Raw genomic sequence first — 14334 nt, 5'->3', positions numbered from 1 at the left:
AATAAAAATTAGAAGAGTTCTAAACTAATGCGCTGTCTTCACTGTACCTCACGCACACATGTTTAGTCACACAGATCACGCTGCGTGCACATAAAGACATTCTTTTTAGTGCTCACACAAACTTTTTAGCACTGCTGCCTAGGGTTGGGTATCGTTTGGGTTTTTTCTGGGGAAAAGAGGACGTTATGGTCACCCTAATTTATAATCTATTGCTAATCGATGTATTCTTTTTAAAGTAGCATATGGAACATATTTTCTGCCTCATTCTGTGACAAGAAGCCTCATCAGATCACAAAAGGAAGCATTTGACTGGTGTTGTGGAGTAAAAAGGTTATAATTTTCTCTTTTGTTGGACAACAGGTTTAGAAATGTGAATACAAGGGAGGTTTAGCTTTAGGCATTTTAATTTAAGCATGTTTAACTTAGTAATCGGAAGGCTACCTGCTGCCATCAGAGCAAGTGTAATTACTGCATTCACGCGCTCCTCGGATGCTCTCATTTCCCGAGTTGTGCTTTTAATTCGGAATGTGAAAACAACTGGGACACTCACGTTACTACGAAACTGTGTTGGATTTGTATTATTAGAGCTTTCCGACTTGAGTTCACGTGCATTTTCTCAGTCGGGAAATTATGTCACGTGCGGTGCCAGTGATGATGCTTCTTACGTCAGTTTCGGAGAACCAGAGGACAAATATTTAAATCGATCGCTCAGGCATGGCACCGATATCTGCATTCTGATTCGGTTCTAGTAGTATGTAGTATGACGGGCGGTCTAACAATATCCCGTTCCCGACGTCCATTCAGAACAGCATATCTGCGCTTTATTCTTATTGACCATCGTTACAGCCTGCACTCGGACTGTTATGCACGTGCTGTGCGCATGCCTTCTGCGTCACACGTTTATTTGCAGGGTCTGTGCGCAGCATGTGCATAACGATGCTCAGAGCAGGCTGTACCTGTGGTAAATATACGGCCCTCGACGCACACCTAACATTTGATTGTACTATTTTTGCATTCAAATGCAAACGTTTATTTAAAATTCCACTAATATTCATTTTTTTTATCCACAATCTCCTCATCACAGGCAGGCACAGCACTCAAATCAGGCCTAGCTTAAGGCATTTTAATTTAAGCATGTTTATCTTAGTTAACGGAAGGCTACCTGCTGCCATCAGAGCAAGTGTAATTACTGCATTCACGCGCTCCTCGGATGCTCTCATTTCCCGAGTTGTGCTTTTAATTCGGAATGTGAAAACAACTGGGACACTCACGTTACTACGAAACTGTGTTGGATTTGTATTATTAGAGCTTTCCGACTTGAGTTCACGTGCATTTTCTCAGTCGGGAAATTATGTCACGTGCGGTGCCAGTGATGATGCTTCTTACGTCATTGTCGATGAGTGAGAGAGCAGAATAAGGATGGAGCAAAGTGTGGATGCGCTGTCCTTGAAGGACGTTCAACTCGTTTTGTTTATATTTTTCTTATCCTATAATTTTAAATGACAGATGTCATATTTATTTATTTTTCTGTGTGACACTTATACTGTGTTAACAGAAAAATGTCAAAAGAATTTTGTATTTTGACAAGACGAATAAAAATAGCTAATAAGCTATTTTTGTACAACCTACATTTTTTTTCTCTCTGCAACACTTTTTCGAATAAAATAACATACAGTTTTGTGCAGACTACACTTTTATTTGTTAGCCTATCTTTCTTTCAGTAGCGGAAATTTAAATGTGAGATTTTGGAAACAAGATCTAAATTTAGCGGGAACGGTCGGGTCGGGAAGAAAATTATTCTAAGCGGACAGCGGGTGAACAAAGAGTGAATATATAGCGGGAGCGGGTGGGTGCGGAATATAACCTTGCGGGAGCGGGACTAAAAAAACAGTCCCGCGCAGACCTCTACTAGTAAGTCCCCACAGAGCATAGTTTTCTCAACAACTAGCAAGGCTGAAGCCGTAAGTCCGCAAAAGAAGATATGCTGTATAGTTGTTGAAAAATTAAATTAAATTAAATTAAAGTAACTATTTACATGCAAAAATCCCCTCTGTATTACTTCACTTTCAATCTTTGCAGTCTTGTTTGACTTAGAGGGGTCAGTGAGATTTTTTAAAATGTTTTTGAACCATGTCTCTTATGCTCACCAAGGCTGCATTTTACAGTTAAACAGTATTATTATAAAAATATAAAAATTTAAAATGGTTTTCTGTTTAAAAAAAATCATAAAATGTAATTAATTCCTGTGATGGTAAAGCTGAATTTTACTCCAGTCTTCAGTGCAATAAGTTCATTCAGAAATCATTCTAATATATTGATTTGGTGCTCAAGAAACATTTTTTTATTATTATTATTAATGTTGAAAATAGTTGTGCTGCTGTCACTGGTTCTGTTGAAGCAAGGCAAAGGAGACAGCAGGGAAAGTCCAAAACGTAATTTAATAGTGGACTCAAACTTATGCCTAGTTCACACTGTACGATTTTCAAAGACGTCGCATCACTGTTGGTTTCACACTGAACGACTATCTGGGTTAGCATTCAGTTGTTGCTGTGTTCACACTGCACGATGGAACGACGACAGGAGGTTACACACTGCATGACTTTACAATAGCAAGAATCGCCGACAGCTCTGTCTGGTGCACGGTTGCCAGGTTTTCGCTACAAACCCCGCCCAATTACTACTCAAAACTAGCCTGAAAATAGCCCAATTGCTTTCGAGGGGGTCCCCCAGTAAAAATCAAGTTCGGGGGTAAAATACACATTTTTTTGGCGGGGTTCTCCTGGGAGCCGTGTGCTGGCATCATTAAGACGTGTGGATCCTCAAGGGGTACTGATGCGCAGGCTGTCATTACGAACATTAAAGCGAAGATGTTACTCTGTCCCAGGTCCCAACAGCCTTTGGCATATTGACGGAAATCATAAGCTTATACGGTAAGCAATTACAATGCTTTAGGAACTTCTAACTTTTTCAAACTTCTCACGAAAACTTTCCGCCTAATTCACAACATGCGTACACACATGAATTTGTGCTTAACCTCATCCTAATGTTAAATACCCTTATTTAACACACCTGATTCAGATCATCAGCTCATTAAGAGGGAGATCCGGGTACTGAACTGAGTGTGTCAGATAAGAGTGACATACAAAATGTGCAGAGCAGTGGGTCCCCAGGACCAGGATTGAAAACCACTGTTCTAAATGAGCCACCATGTGCATGAGGTTACTCATTTGCATAAAACACGGCCAGACCATCTCCATATAAGGGCTTTCTGCACAAGCTTTCCTTTATGCCGAGTTCACACTGCACGTTTTTCAAACTCGTCGGATCGCCGTTGTTTTCACACTGCGTGACTATCTGGGGTAGCATTCAGTTGCTGCTGTGTTCACACTGCACGATGGATCGGCGACGGGGGGTTTCACATTGCATGACTTCACAATAGGAAGAATTGCCGACAGCTCTGTCTGGTCCGCAAACTACGTTTCACAACAAAACACACGCGAGAAGTGATAAGGAAATACGCGAGAACCCGCGTGCGTCAGCTCTCGAGCGAGACTGGGATTATTAAAAAAAAAGATATATATATAGGCCGCAAATTGTCTGTGAGCTGATTTCCGGCTACAAGGAGAAAAAGAAAAACAGATTATGCAGGAGGGAGATGCAGGGAACAGGGATTGGGTGTTCTGCAGAGAGAGTTGGAGGTAAATAATTTTGCAGTAACTGTTATGCTGATGTTGTGGCTGGTCAAGCAAATGTTTGTGCTTGTTTCTGTATGATATAATTGTTCATATATCTATTAAAATACTGATATTCTGGTCTATAACTCCTCCCCGAACTTCCCGCTGCCCTGTATCTTGGTCTCTCATTGGCTGTTGGTCATCGCCGATGTGTTTTTCAGTCAGAACTCATTTCACACAGTGTGATTGTGAATCGCCGACAGCTCCATATATTTAGCATGCCAAATATTTCACGGGTGTCGGCGATTCTCTCAGATCGCGTCTTTGATAATTCACACTGCGTGATTGTCACTCGCGTGAACGAGCACCGATTTGCCTCCGATTTCGGGCATTTGTCGGCGATTTCGCAAAACCTGTCGGCGAGTGAAAAATCGGGCTAAAATCATGCAGTGTGAACTCGGCATTAGGCAGATACGCAAGAGAAAACACAACTTAGTATAACATGACCGAACAACTTAAATACAAAGACATATCAGGATAATTAACTAAACACAGGTGATTCGAGGTAAACTAATGAGGCTAAACGAGATCAGGAACATAACCAAATAAGGGCACACAGGAACTAAAACAAAACAGAAGACGGAAAACACAGAAAAAAGGTGTCAATAACAACTAAAAGGGTGACAAAACCCATATGTTCTGTAACTATGCAAAAATATTGATCAATTTAATGCATCCTTCCTGAATAAAGGACTAACTTATTATTATTATTATTATTATTATTATTATTATTATTAGATACTTTTGAACAGTAGTGTAGGTATATTACTGTTAATGCATAAAGGGCTTGTAGAGCTCCAGGAAATGTAGCTAGTGTTTTACAGTATATCTCGAGGGAGAAAGATGAGAGAAGGACAGTGGCTGTCAGGTCTGTCTGCTGCTCTGGTCTGGGAACACAGCTGAGAATTCACCAAGCAGCCTCTATGACTAATATGGGACATGACAAAGCAGTTTGACATTTTCAGCTTCTCGATGTTGGTTTTCCTTAGGGTGTTTTGGCTGAAGGGGGTCTAACAGGTTACTCCATTTTCTCAGGGCCCTTGACTTCACCCAGAAAATGTTCTTGGCTTTCTGAAAGGCATATTTTATTGCAGGGTTTGAAAGCTTGCTTGTGCAATTCATCCATTGTCTCCTACAAAATTTGTCTGTGATGTGACGCCTATTTCTCTTGTATGGAGAACATAAAAACAACACTGTCATTGCACTCAAGATGGTTCTAATGTTGCTTGTGCCACATGAATACCTAGCAGAGCTGTCGCAATCAATTAAATAGCAACCTTTGTGAGGGCGGGATGCACCTTTCTCTCTATTTCATTGCATTTGATGCAGCCCAATTTGTATGCTCCAAATCTTCCTCCAAAAAGACATTCAGAGCATCTTGTTACTGTTCCTCCTTGCATGTTTGAAACTTCAGACTTTACACCTGTCATCTGACACACAATTAGTGTTCTTTACAGTAAGGTGCCTGTCATACTTCATCAGTTCTGTGCCAGAATCAAAGCCAGCAACAACTCAAAGGGAATAACATTTCTTTATCATTCAGTGCACGTCAATGGCATTTGACCAAACATTTACTCATTCTTAAAGGAATAATTCCCCAAAAAACTGTCATCTTTTACTCACCCATTTGTCATTCCAAATTCATATGAACTTCTTTTTTTCTGTGGAACACATAGGAAGAAAGTCTGAAATATGTGCTGGTTGATCTTTTACATGACATTAAATGAAGACTGATGCTTTCAAGCTTAAAAGGGATGCTAAAGCATAAAAGTATTATAACATTGATCCTTTTTTTCCTTCTGAAGTCATACAATATCTTTCCCTGAGAAATGTAAGTTCCCTTTCAGTCGGTCACTTCGACGTTATGTCGAAGTTCGGACACTAGGGGTCGCATTTGGGAGCCCAGATGCCTCTGACATCATTGAGAAAAGGCCAATGAAATTGGCAAACAAAATTTGCATAGCAGACCACGTCCCGGACATCCAGGTATAAATAGGCCAGTGTGGCATTTGCTCACTCCTTCTGTTCTTTGGCGCCGATGCAGTGTCTCTTTGGGAGGTGCAGCACTGCATTCACCTCTCAATCTCCTCGTTGTTGGATCAATGGCACAAGCAGTAGTTTCTCCCTTGCCCATACACCCCTGGGTGCTTCAACAGCGATCTTTGAGAGCAAATTTCCTCTTAAAAAAGCAATTTCTCTAAAAGATCTTCACAGATGGATTTGTGTGTGTTTACAACATGCCTTGTTTCTGTGCTTGATATTTCTCCCTTTATGTGGAGCCCACCACAGAAACCTTCCCTATGTAGTACTTCCTTTCAGTGAGTCCATAGGATATATCTCCACATGTTACCTCCCCTTCGGGTAGGATGTGGTCTCTGTAGTGTACTTTTCCCACTTGGGGACTTTTTAACCGCTATTTATTCTTGTTTTTCTTAAAATGAGAAATAGCTCCCGCTGGAGGTGACCGCTGCCTTACAGTATATGGCGCCTCTACCAGATTTTGGCCAACTATGCAAATTTTGCTTGCCAATTTCATTGGTCTTTTCTCAGTGATGTCAGAGGTGTCTGGGCTCCCAAGTGCTACCCCTAATGTCAGAAATTCGACACAACGTCTCCATTCCCTCCATCAGGGAATGAGGGTTACCATACAAAACCGAGACATTATTCACTGAAAACCTGACATCTGTCCTAGCTTAAAACTGTTCAAGAGAAAGGTAGCAAACAAATTAATTTATAAACAAATTGTGTTTGTTTGATTGTTTGTTTTTTATCTTTACAAAGAATTGGTTAATTTGGTTCACAAAACCAGTCCGGATGACTGTTCACAAACTGTACTGATTGTTTCTGACACAAACCTACTGTACAGTATTACTTAGAAAATGGGACACAATTCGTATGGACCAATTTTTTTATGGTGGTTTTGTGTCCTTTTAAAGCTTGAAAGCTTTAGACCCCATTCAATTTCATTGCTTGGAAAATTACTTGTGCACACAAATTGTCAGGATTATGGACCTGTTTAGTTGTGTTTTGCCCCGTCTTTGTTCCTGGTGTTCCTTATATGGTCTTTTTCCTGTCCTCGTTTAGTTTAATTAGCCATTCAGTTCACCTGTGTTTGTTATTTATCCCCTTGCATTTAAGTTCGAGTCTGTGCTGTCTGTCTTTGTCCGAGATTGTACATCAACCCTGGTGTTACCTGTGCTCCTGTCTGCCCCGTGTATTCCCTTGGATGTTGGATTAAAAGACTATTGTTTGTTTACGCCTTGTCTCCTCGTTCCTTCCCAGAGTGAGCGTGACACAAATATTGCACACAAGGCATTTGCACCACTTTTATGCTGCTCTTTACCATATATGTTCTTGGTATGAAAATGAGCAGCATGAACATTGTTAAACATCTCCTTTTGTATTTTAGAGAAGAAGAAAAAAATCATGCATGTTCTGAACAATGTGAAGATCAGTAAATTATGACAGAAATAATTTTTTTGGGTGAACTGTCCCTTTAAGCTAGACTGAATTTAAAGCAAAAAGTCCAGCTTTTGTGTACTCCAATAAAAAAAAAAACATATTAAAAAAAATATATATATATAGTCCTATCAAGGACTATTGTCACAGCCTGAAAAAAAAGTACGTAAAGTAATATGCAGACTCAACTGATTGTTATGCTATTAAAGTAAAACTGCAAATCCCCTATTGTAAAGGTCAGGATTTAAACTCCACTGAAACATATTATTTTTTAGACATTCATACCTAGAGTCTGAATTGAAACTTATATAAAAAAGTTTGCAGTCAGAACAAGTGCAAAACTCGAGACAAGAAATCTTGTACTTGAAGAACTTAAAGAATTCATGAGAATAGCTGTAGTGCAATTATAACATAAGTAAATGCAAAGGCCTAATTAACACCAAGGTGGCCTTTGGAGAAGAGATCAAGCAGACCTCATTAACCTTAACCATATAATGAAACACAACCAAATACAGAATAGCCACTGCTTCCAGTTTAAATATATCAGAAAGAACAAGCTAGAGCCTGCCAACACCAGAAACATACAAACAAACATTAATCTATACTGCTGAGTTATGACATTAAGATTATTACATTATTACATTATCTTGCTCACCCCACCCAACCCCCTGTAACCTTTGCCCCTCTCTGAGGAAATACAAAAGCTTTCCTTTACCTGATGGGCTCACCTCATAGAAACTTGGTCCCAGAAATGTCATTAAATGCCAGTCTTTGGTCTTTTTTACTTGCACTGAATATTTTCAAATGCTCCCTACTCTACAGTTGAAAAGCCATGTTAGAATGAAATGCAAGCTTTTCACCAGGATTACACTGTCAAATCTTAACCCAAATGTGATGCATTATAATGTATTTTTGGATATTAACTTCTATGTGACTCTGTTGAGGACCTATTTTCACTGAAGATCTCTCTCCCTCTGTGTAGGCAGATCTAAAAGTCAGGACTGGTTTTTAAAGGTAAGTGCCATTACACCCTCTCCAGATGCTGTCCTTTCTGTTATTATGGTATTATCAGCCATCAAAAGCCCACTCTATTCTATGACCATTCAAACCCAATTCATAATTTCTCTGCAATATCAGTGTCAAAATGCATAAAAAAACGACATTGGCACACTGTTTCAAGATAATAAGCCATTTAAGTTTTTGTCTATTAAAGTCAGTCTGAAATTATATTTGCAATCCTTTTTCTTTGGAGTAACGTACTGAAAATCGTGCAGAACAAGACCAGGAACATGGTAAATGTTAAGTAAATGGGATCAGTATTGACTTCATGAATCAATGTTGATTTAAAGTAAAATAGGAAAGAAAAAAAAACAACAAACTCTTGTGCTTCTGAAGAGATATTTAGGATAAGAATGATCCACATATGTGGGTATGTTAGTTTGTGTAATGTGCATGTGCTAAATTGGGCTCACAAAAGAGGGGAAGGCAAACTTTGCTGTGTTCATTCCAGTCTATTCATACTCTGTCAAAATCATACCAGCTAGTTTGAGCAAAATCTAAATGTGGCTATTGCGTTCAGGCCACCTGCAGCACATTTCTTGTACTCCTGCACAGTAGTGTGGCATTAGATGTGGCAGTCAAGCAATACTGAGGGTGTGCTGATGGTCAGGGGTGTCAGTGCCATTAAATTGCATGTCTGGTACCTGGAGGCAAGCAGGCGCCCGGCCATGTGGTTTATTCACGTCGACTGCCACGAGCTGCCATCCTCCAGACGCATCCTCGTGAAACATCTGCCACCAGCAGGAGAGAAGGAAAGAGAGGAAAAGGAAGGAGAAAGAGAGGGCAATTTGTTAACAATTGTGAATGATTAGCAGTTTTTGTTAATACATACACACACACACACACACAAATCTAAATGCCATTGAAATACATATTTGATAACAAATAATTTAGGGAAAACAAAACAAACAAACAAAAACAAAAAATCATTGGCTTCGGAGACAACTGACAACTGACAGCTGACCAATCTTGAAAACAACTGGCAATTACATGATATTCAACGGAATTCTCCACCAACTTTATTACCATTTTATAAACATAGGCAAGGTCACAAGAAATTGGCTTCATGATCCAGCGAGCATCTATTCACATTTCAGAATCTAAATGCACCATGACTTCACCATGACAGATACGAGGAGACAGCAGCGGAGACAGCAGTGACTAGAGGAGGGAGGCAATGTTACAGCAGGCACCTTGAATCTGGTAACCAACAAAGGCTACTCATATCCATACACAGCCCAGAACTGTCAGACGGCTCTGTACTTGAAGCCTTTTTATTGTCCACCATGTGAAAATCTAAATAAAACTGATTGTTTAGAAAACTAATAGCCCACCTCTCCTCCTCAACAAACAACATAATTCTATGTATTATTATTGGTCACAGTACAAAAGGTGTGGGATGAGTTACATGACATGCATTCCTATGCCCCATATTAAATGTTGCCGTATATTTTCCTAATATATATCATGCTTCAGACCGCATTTTGTGCCCCCCTCCCATTGTTCACATCCCCACCCCTCAGCAGAAGTGAAAGTGTGCTTATGGCTGTTCCTAATGTGCACTGCTGCTGTTCCACTTATGTCTGTCTTTTATCAGTTCAGAAGAATAGATAACCAATTAAACCCATGAGAAATGACAGTCATTAAGCTGATAATGCCCCTTCAGCTCTAACAGATTAAAAAGGTTACCTACATAAATAGATATTTTAAAAGTTTCCCCTCATAGTCTTGTAATTATAACTTTCATGTGGTAATCTTCTTAAGGGGCCTTACTGAATTATATTATTTTTTATAAGACAGTCACAAAAGGGATGGTGCAAATCTTGCCAAAGAGTATCATCAGGCCCCAGGAGAACCTTATTTTCTTTTTACTTCTTTCAGATTAAAGGCATCATTCCAAGTCATATTGTCTAACACTCAATAAACCAAGGTTTTATGTACCTTATGAGATTTTTCTTCAATAAGACATTTCAGCGTAATTAAAATGAAGACACAGAAAGGCTATTTTGTTTTCAAGGTCATAGCACTGTCTATAGTTTAATGGGCAAATTCAAAGAGCCTTATTGGGCTTTTCACACTTTAATTTGTTAACTCAGGGTAATTTTTAATCCTGGGTAGTCAGGGTTTGACATTTCACACTTTAGATATATAAACCCTGGGTTATCGTTCTTATTTGCATATTTATGGGATTAAAGGTGCAATAGGTGATTGTCTTCAGAAACATTTTTTGTTATGCTGGTTGAAAGTCCCGATAGCAATCATTAAGTTAAGTGGTCTAAATGTATGTATCTGTATTTATATATTCTGTGGAAGGCGTAGGACCAAGAAATGTCCGTCCAATCAAAACGCTCGGTCGGAGCATTTTAATTAGCTTTCCTACCTGTCTGTCAACGTATGTATTGGCATACCTCTGCGCACCCGGTTCGCACAGACAGGATACGTCATCAGCGCGTTCACGCACACTGTGCAGACAGAGCGAGAATGGCAGACAAACATCAACAACCCGATCTTCCTTCCTGGTATTGTAGTACTTTTACTAACTGTACTATAAAGTTTTCTCACCGGTGAATGGCACATGATGTAGCCCAGCGGTTCCCAATTCCATGCCCGCGCGCGCGCCCGCCAGCCAACGCCGCCGCATATTTTGCATGTCTCTCTGCAGTGTTCATATCTGCGCTGCGCAGCGTCTTCACAAACAGACGAAACTTACTAGAGAAGTGTGAAATGTGACATAATATACCTCTGTAAATTAATCGAGCTAGGACTGGAATTGGGAACCACTGATGTAGCCTATTGTAGTAATGATGTCTCTGGTATTCGAGGTCTGTGAGCGTTTATGCGTTCAGGGGGCGTGGCTTTGGACGGTGATTGCAGGGAGGGTGGGACGTTCGCTTTCAGTGCTATCAGGCTAAAGTTAGCATTTTCCAAGATCTCCTACTGCACCTTTAATTACATTGCTTAATGTAATTGTACAAACATTACATAACCTCTTCACTACAGTCAACAGTTAACATTTTTTACCTCTTACCCAGAGCTAAGTGTAAAAAGTTATTATCTCAGTACCAATGTAAAATTTTTGTAAAAATCCTTTTTTTAAAAAACAACAACAAATGGTTAGAAAAAGACAGGGCAAATTAACTTTCACACATTCCTTAGCTATTTCTCCCTGTGAAGTGTCGGCCCCTTAGAATAGCCTTTCTTAGACCAAGAGCAAAAGACTATATATACTGTTTTTGCTGCAGACATTACAGATATGGAATCGATTAAAAGTTTCATAAATGGCAATGGACCAAATGGCAATGGACAATTCAACTTTGTGTCCTCAAAGTGAGATATGCCTTATCGCTTTTGGAAAGCTTTACCTGTATTCCATTTTAAGAATCTGTGGCCATATGGCCATACTATTATCATTTCTTATTCATTTTTTTTTTTTTACTATACAATATACTGTATATAACATTCTCATAGCTTCCGCCAAACCCAGACTAGCCAATCAGACTGTCAAAAAGAGAAGCGTGATTCGTCCCTCCACAGAACATGTTTTCACTGCTCCAGAGTCCAGTGGTGGCGTGCTTTACATTACTTTCTTACACTTGGCGATGTGAGGCTTACATGTGGCTGCTCGGTCATGGAAACCTATTCCATGAAGCTCCAGCCACACAGTTTTGTGCTGATTTTAATGCCAGTGGAAGTTTGAAGCTATGGAATCAGCAGAGCGTTAGCAACTTTTACGCACCATGCGCCTCAGCACTCTGTGAGAGTAAGCTGCTGCTGCTCCTAAACGCTTTCACTTTACACCTGTAGTAATGGGACAGATTGAAACAACTGAATTTAATAATTAATAGTTATTCAAAAATTAAGACATGTGTCCCAATACTTTTGTCCATATAGTGTATATATAAATGTTTGTATATTGTATATAAAATAGAAAACAAAAAACACAAACATATTTCACAATATTATTGTTTTTACTGTATTTTTGATCGAATAAATAAATGTAGCCATGAAAAGCATAAGAGACATCTTTCACAAAAAATGAAAAAGAATTATATATTTTTTTGGATTACAGTAATGACAATTTCAGGGATCCTTTGTTTTCTTCATAATTTGTTTTTGTTAAGTTTCATTTTGAGGTCACACGCATCAAATATTTCTGAAATTTACTCCATTAAAGGGATAGGTTCACCCAAAAATGAAAATTCTGTCATTAATTACTCACTCTCATGTCGTTTCGAACCCGTAAGACCTTCAGAACACAAATTAAGATATTTTTGATGGAATCTGAGAGCTGTCTGACCCTGCATAGACAGCAATACAACTGAAATGTTCCCAAGTCCAGAGACGTAGCAAGGAGATCAGTAAAATAATCCATGTGACATCAGGGGTTCAACCGTAATTTTAAGAAGCTACGAGAATACTTTTTGTGCGCAAAAGAAAAAAAAACGACTTTATTCAACAATTCGCATCACCCTGTAGCGCCAATTTGGAGAGTATCAGCTGGACGTAAACAATGTATGCTGTTCTGTGTCAGCTGCGTCACACGGATACACTGTTTCCGTTCAGATCAAATCCCAACAACCTAGGAAACAGATCCGGCGTGGTGCAGCTGACACAGAACAGCATACGTTATTTACGTCCAGCTGATACTCTCCAAAATGGCACAACAGGATAATGCAGAGGAGACGAATTGTTTAATAAAGTTTTGTTTTTTGTTTTTTTGCGCACAAAAAGTATTCTCGTAGCTTCGTAAAATTACAGTTGAACCACTGATGTCACATGGATTATTTTACAGTTCTCCTTGCTACGTCTCTGGACTTGGGAACATTTCAGTTGTATTGCTGTCTATGCAGGGTCAGACAGCTCTCAGATTCTCCATGTGACATGTTTTAACAGTATGGTTCTATAAAATATAATAATATAAAAACATATGTGTGTGTGTGTGTATATACATGTATATATATATGTGTGTGTATGTGTATATGTTTATGTGTATGTATGTGTATGTGTGTATATGTATGTGTGTGTGTGTGTGTGTGTGTGTGTATATGTGTATGTGTGTGTGTATATATGTGTATATGTGTGTGTGTATGTGTATATGTATGTGTATGTGTATGTGTGTGTGTGTGTGTGTGTGTATGTGTGTGTGTATGTGTATATATGTGTGTGTGTGTTTGTATATATGTATATGTATATGTGTATGTATATATTTATCAGTCTGGCGAGTAAACAAAAAAATTTACTAGCCAATGGCGATTCAATTGCCAAGGTGTTCGTAGAGGGCTGCAGATTCCATCAAAACTATCTTAATTTGTGTTCCGAAGATGAACGAAGGTCTTATGGGTTTGAAACAACATGAGGGTGAGTAATTAATGACAGAATTTTCATTTTTGAGTGAACTAACCCTTTAAAGCAGTGCTGGAAGAAATGTTGTGTGCTATAGCCCTTCTTTTACCCAGAGGGCACTTCTACAGGCATAAGACTTTAATAATGGTGGTCAGGTCACTCCTGTGCTGCCAAAAGTGTTGCCAGCTTCACTCATGCCAACCTCTAAGGCTCTGCTCCAGGATTGGCTCTGGTACTGTGACTGGCGCAGTCAGGGAGACACTATGCCTCAGTTCACACAATTACACACACAACTTTTCACACCACGCCCCCACTCCAGATTTTCTGTGCATTTGCACCATTAGCTTGGTTAGTGTGAATTTCTCACACCAAACATTATGTAGGTGATGGTTATATAAAATCAACAGGACAGGTTTCCCCACAGGAGAGGACTGCAGGCATGAAAGCAAGAGCATTTAGGGTTAATTGATTCTCTCTATCCTTTAAGTTGATCAGTCACATCAAATTTAGGCTAAATGACAGAACTGCAAACACACACACACACACACACACACACTCACACACACTCACACACTCTGTCTTTTCCTCTCTTTCGGTCTGTTGCACTTTCAGCAACGTTCCTCTATGACTCACCCTTGAGTCTGCCAGCCGCCCAATCAGATCGCTCTGTGCCGTTCTGGGCCCCCACCTGACAAGCAGCCAAATTTATTTTAAAAAACAGCTTGCTGTTGGGTGTATC

General features: G+C 39.5%; 1 protein-coding gene across 1 annotated transcript in view; it reads right to left on the bottom strand.

Moving 5' to 3' along the window:
- The window catches only part of nalcn (sodium leak channel, non-selective), a 99304-nt gene that overhangs the window by 71550 nt on the left and 13420 nt on the right, over positions 1 to 14334 (bottom strand). The window contains 1 exon segment of the mRNA XM_016563487.1: positions 8897 to 8983. Coding sequence (XP_016418973.1) covers positions 8897 to 8983 — 87 coding nt within the window.

The sequence above is a fragment of the Sinocyclocheilus rhinocerous genome, unplaced genomic scaffold (genome assembly GCF_001515625.1).
Source record: "Sinocyclocheilus rhinocerous isolate Xijiao unplaced genomic scaffold, SAMN03320098_v1.1 scaffold410, whole genome shotgun sequence".
Taxonomy (NCBI): Eukaryota; Metazoa; Chordata; class Actinopteri; order Cypriniformes; family Cyprinidae; genus Sinocyclocheilus; species Sinocyclocheilus rhinocerous.
This window is presented reverse-complemented; position numbering and strand designations above follow the sequence as displayed.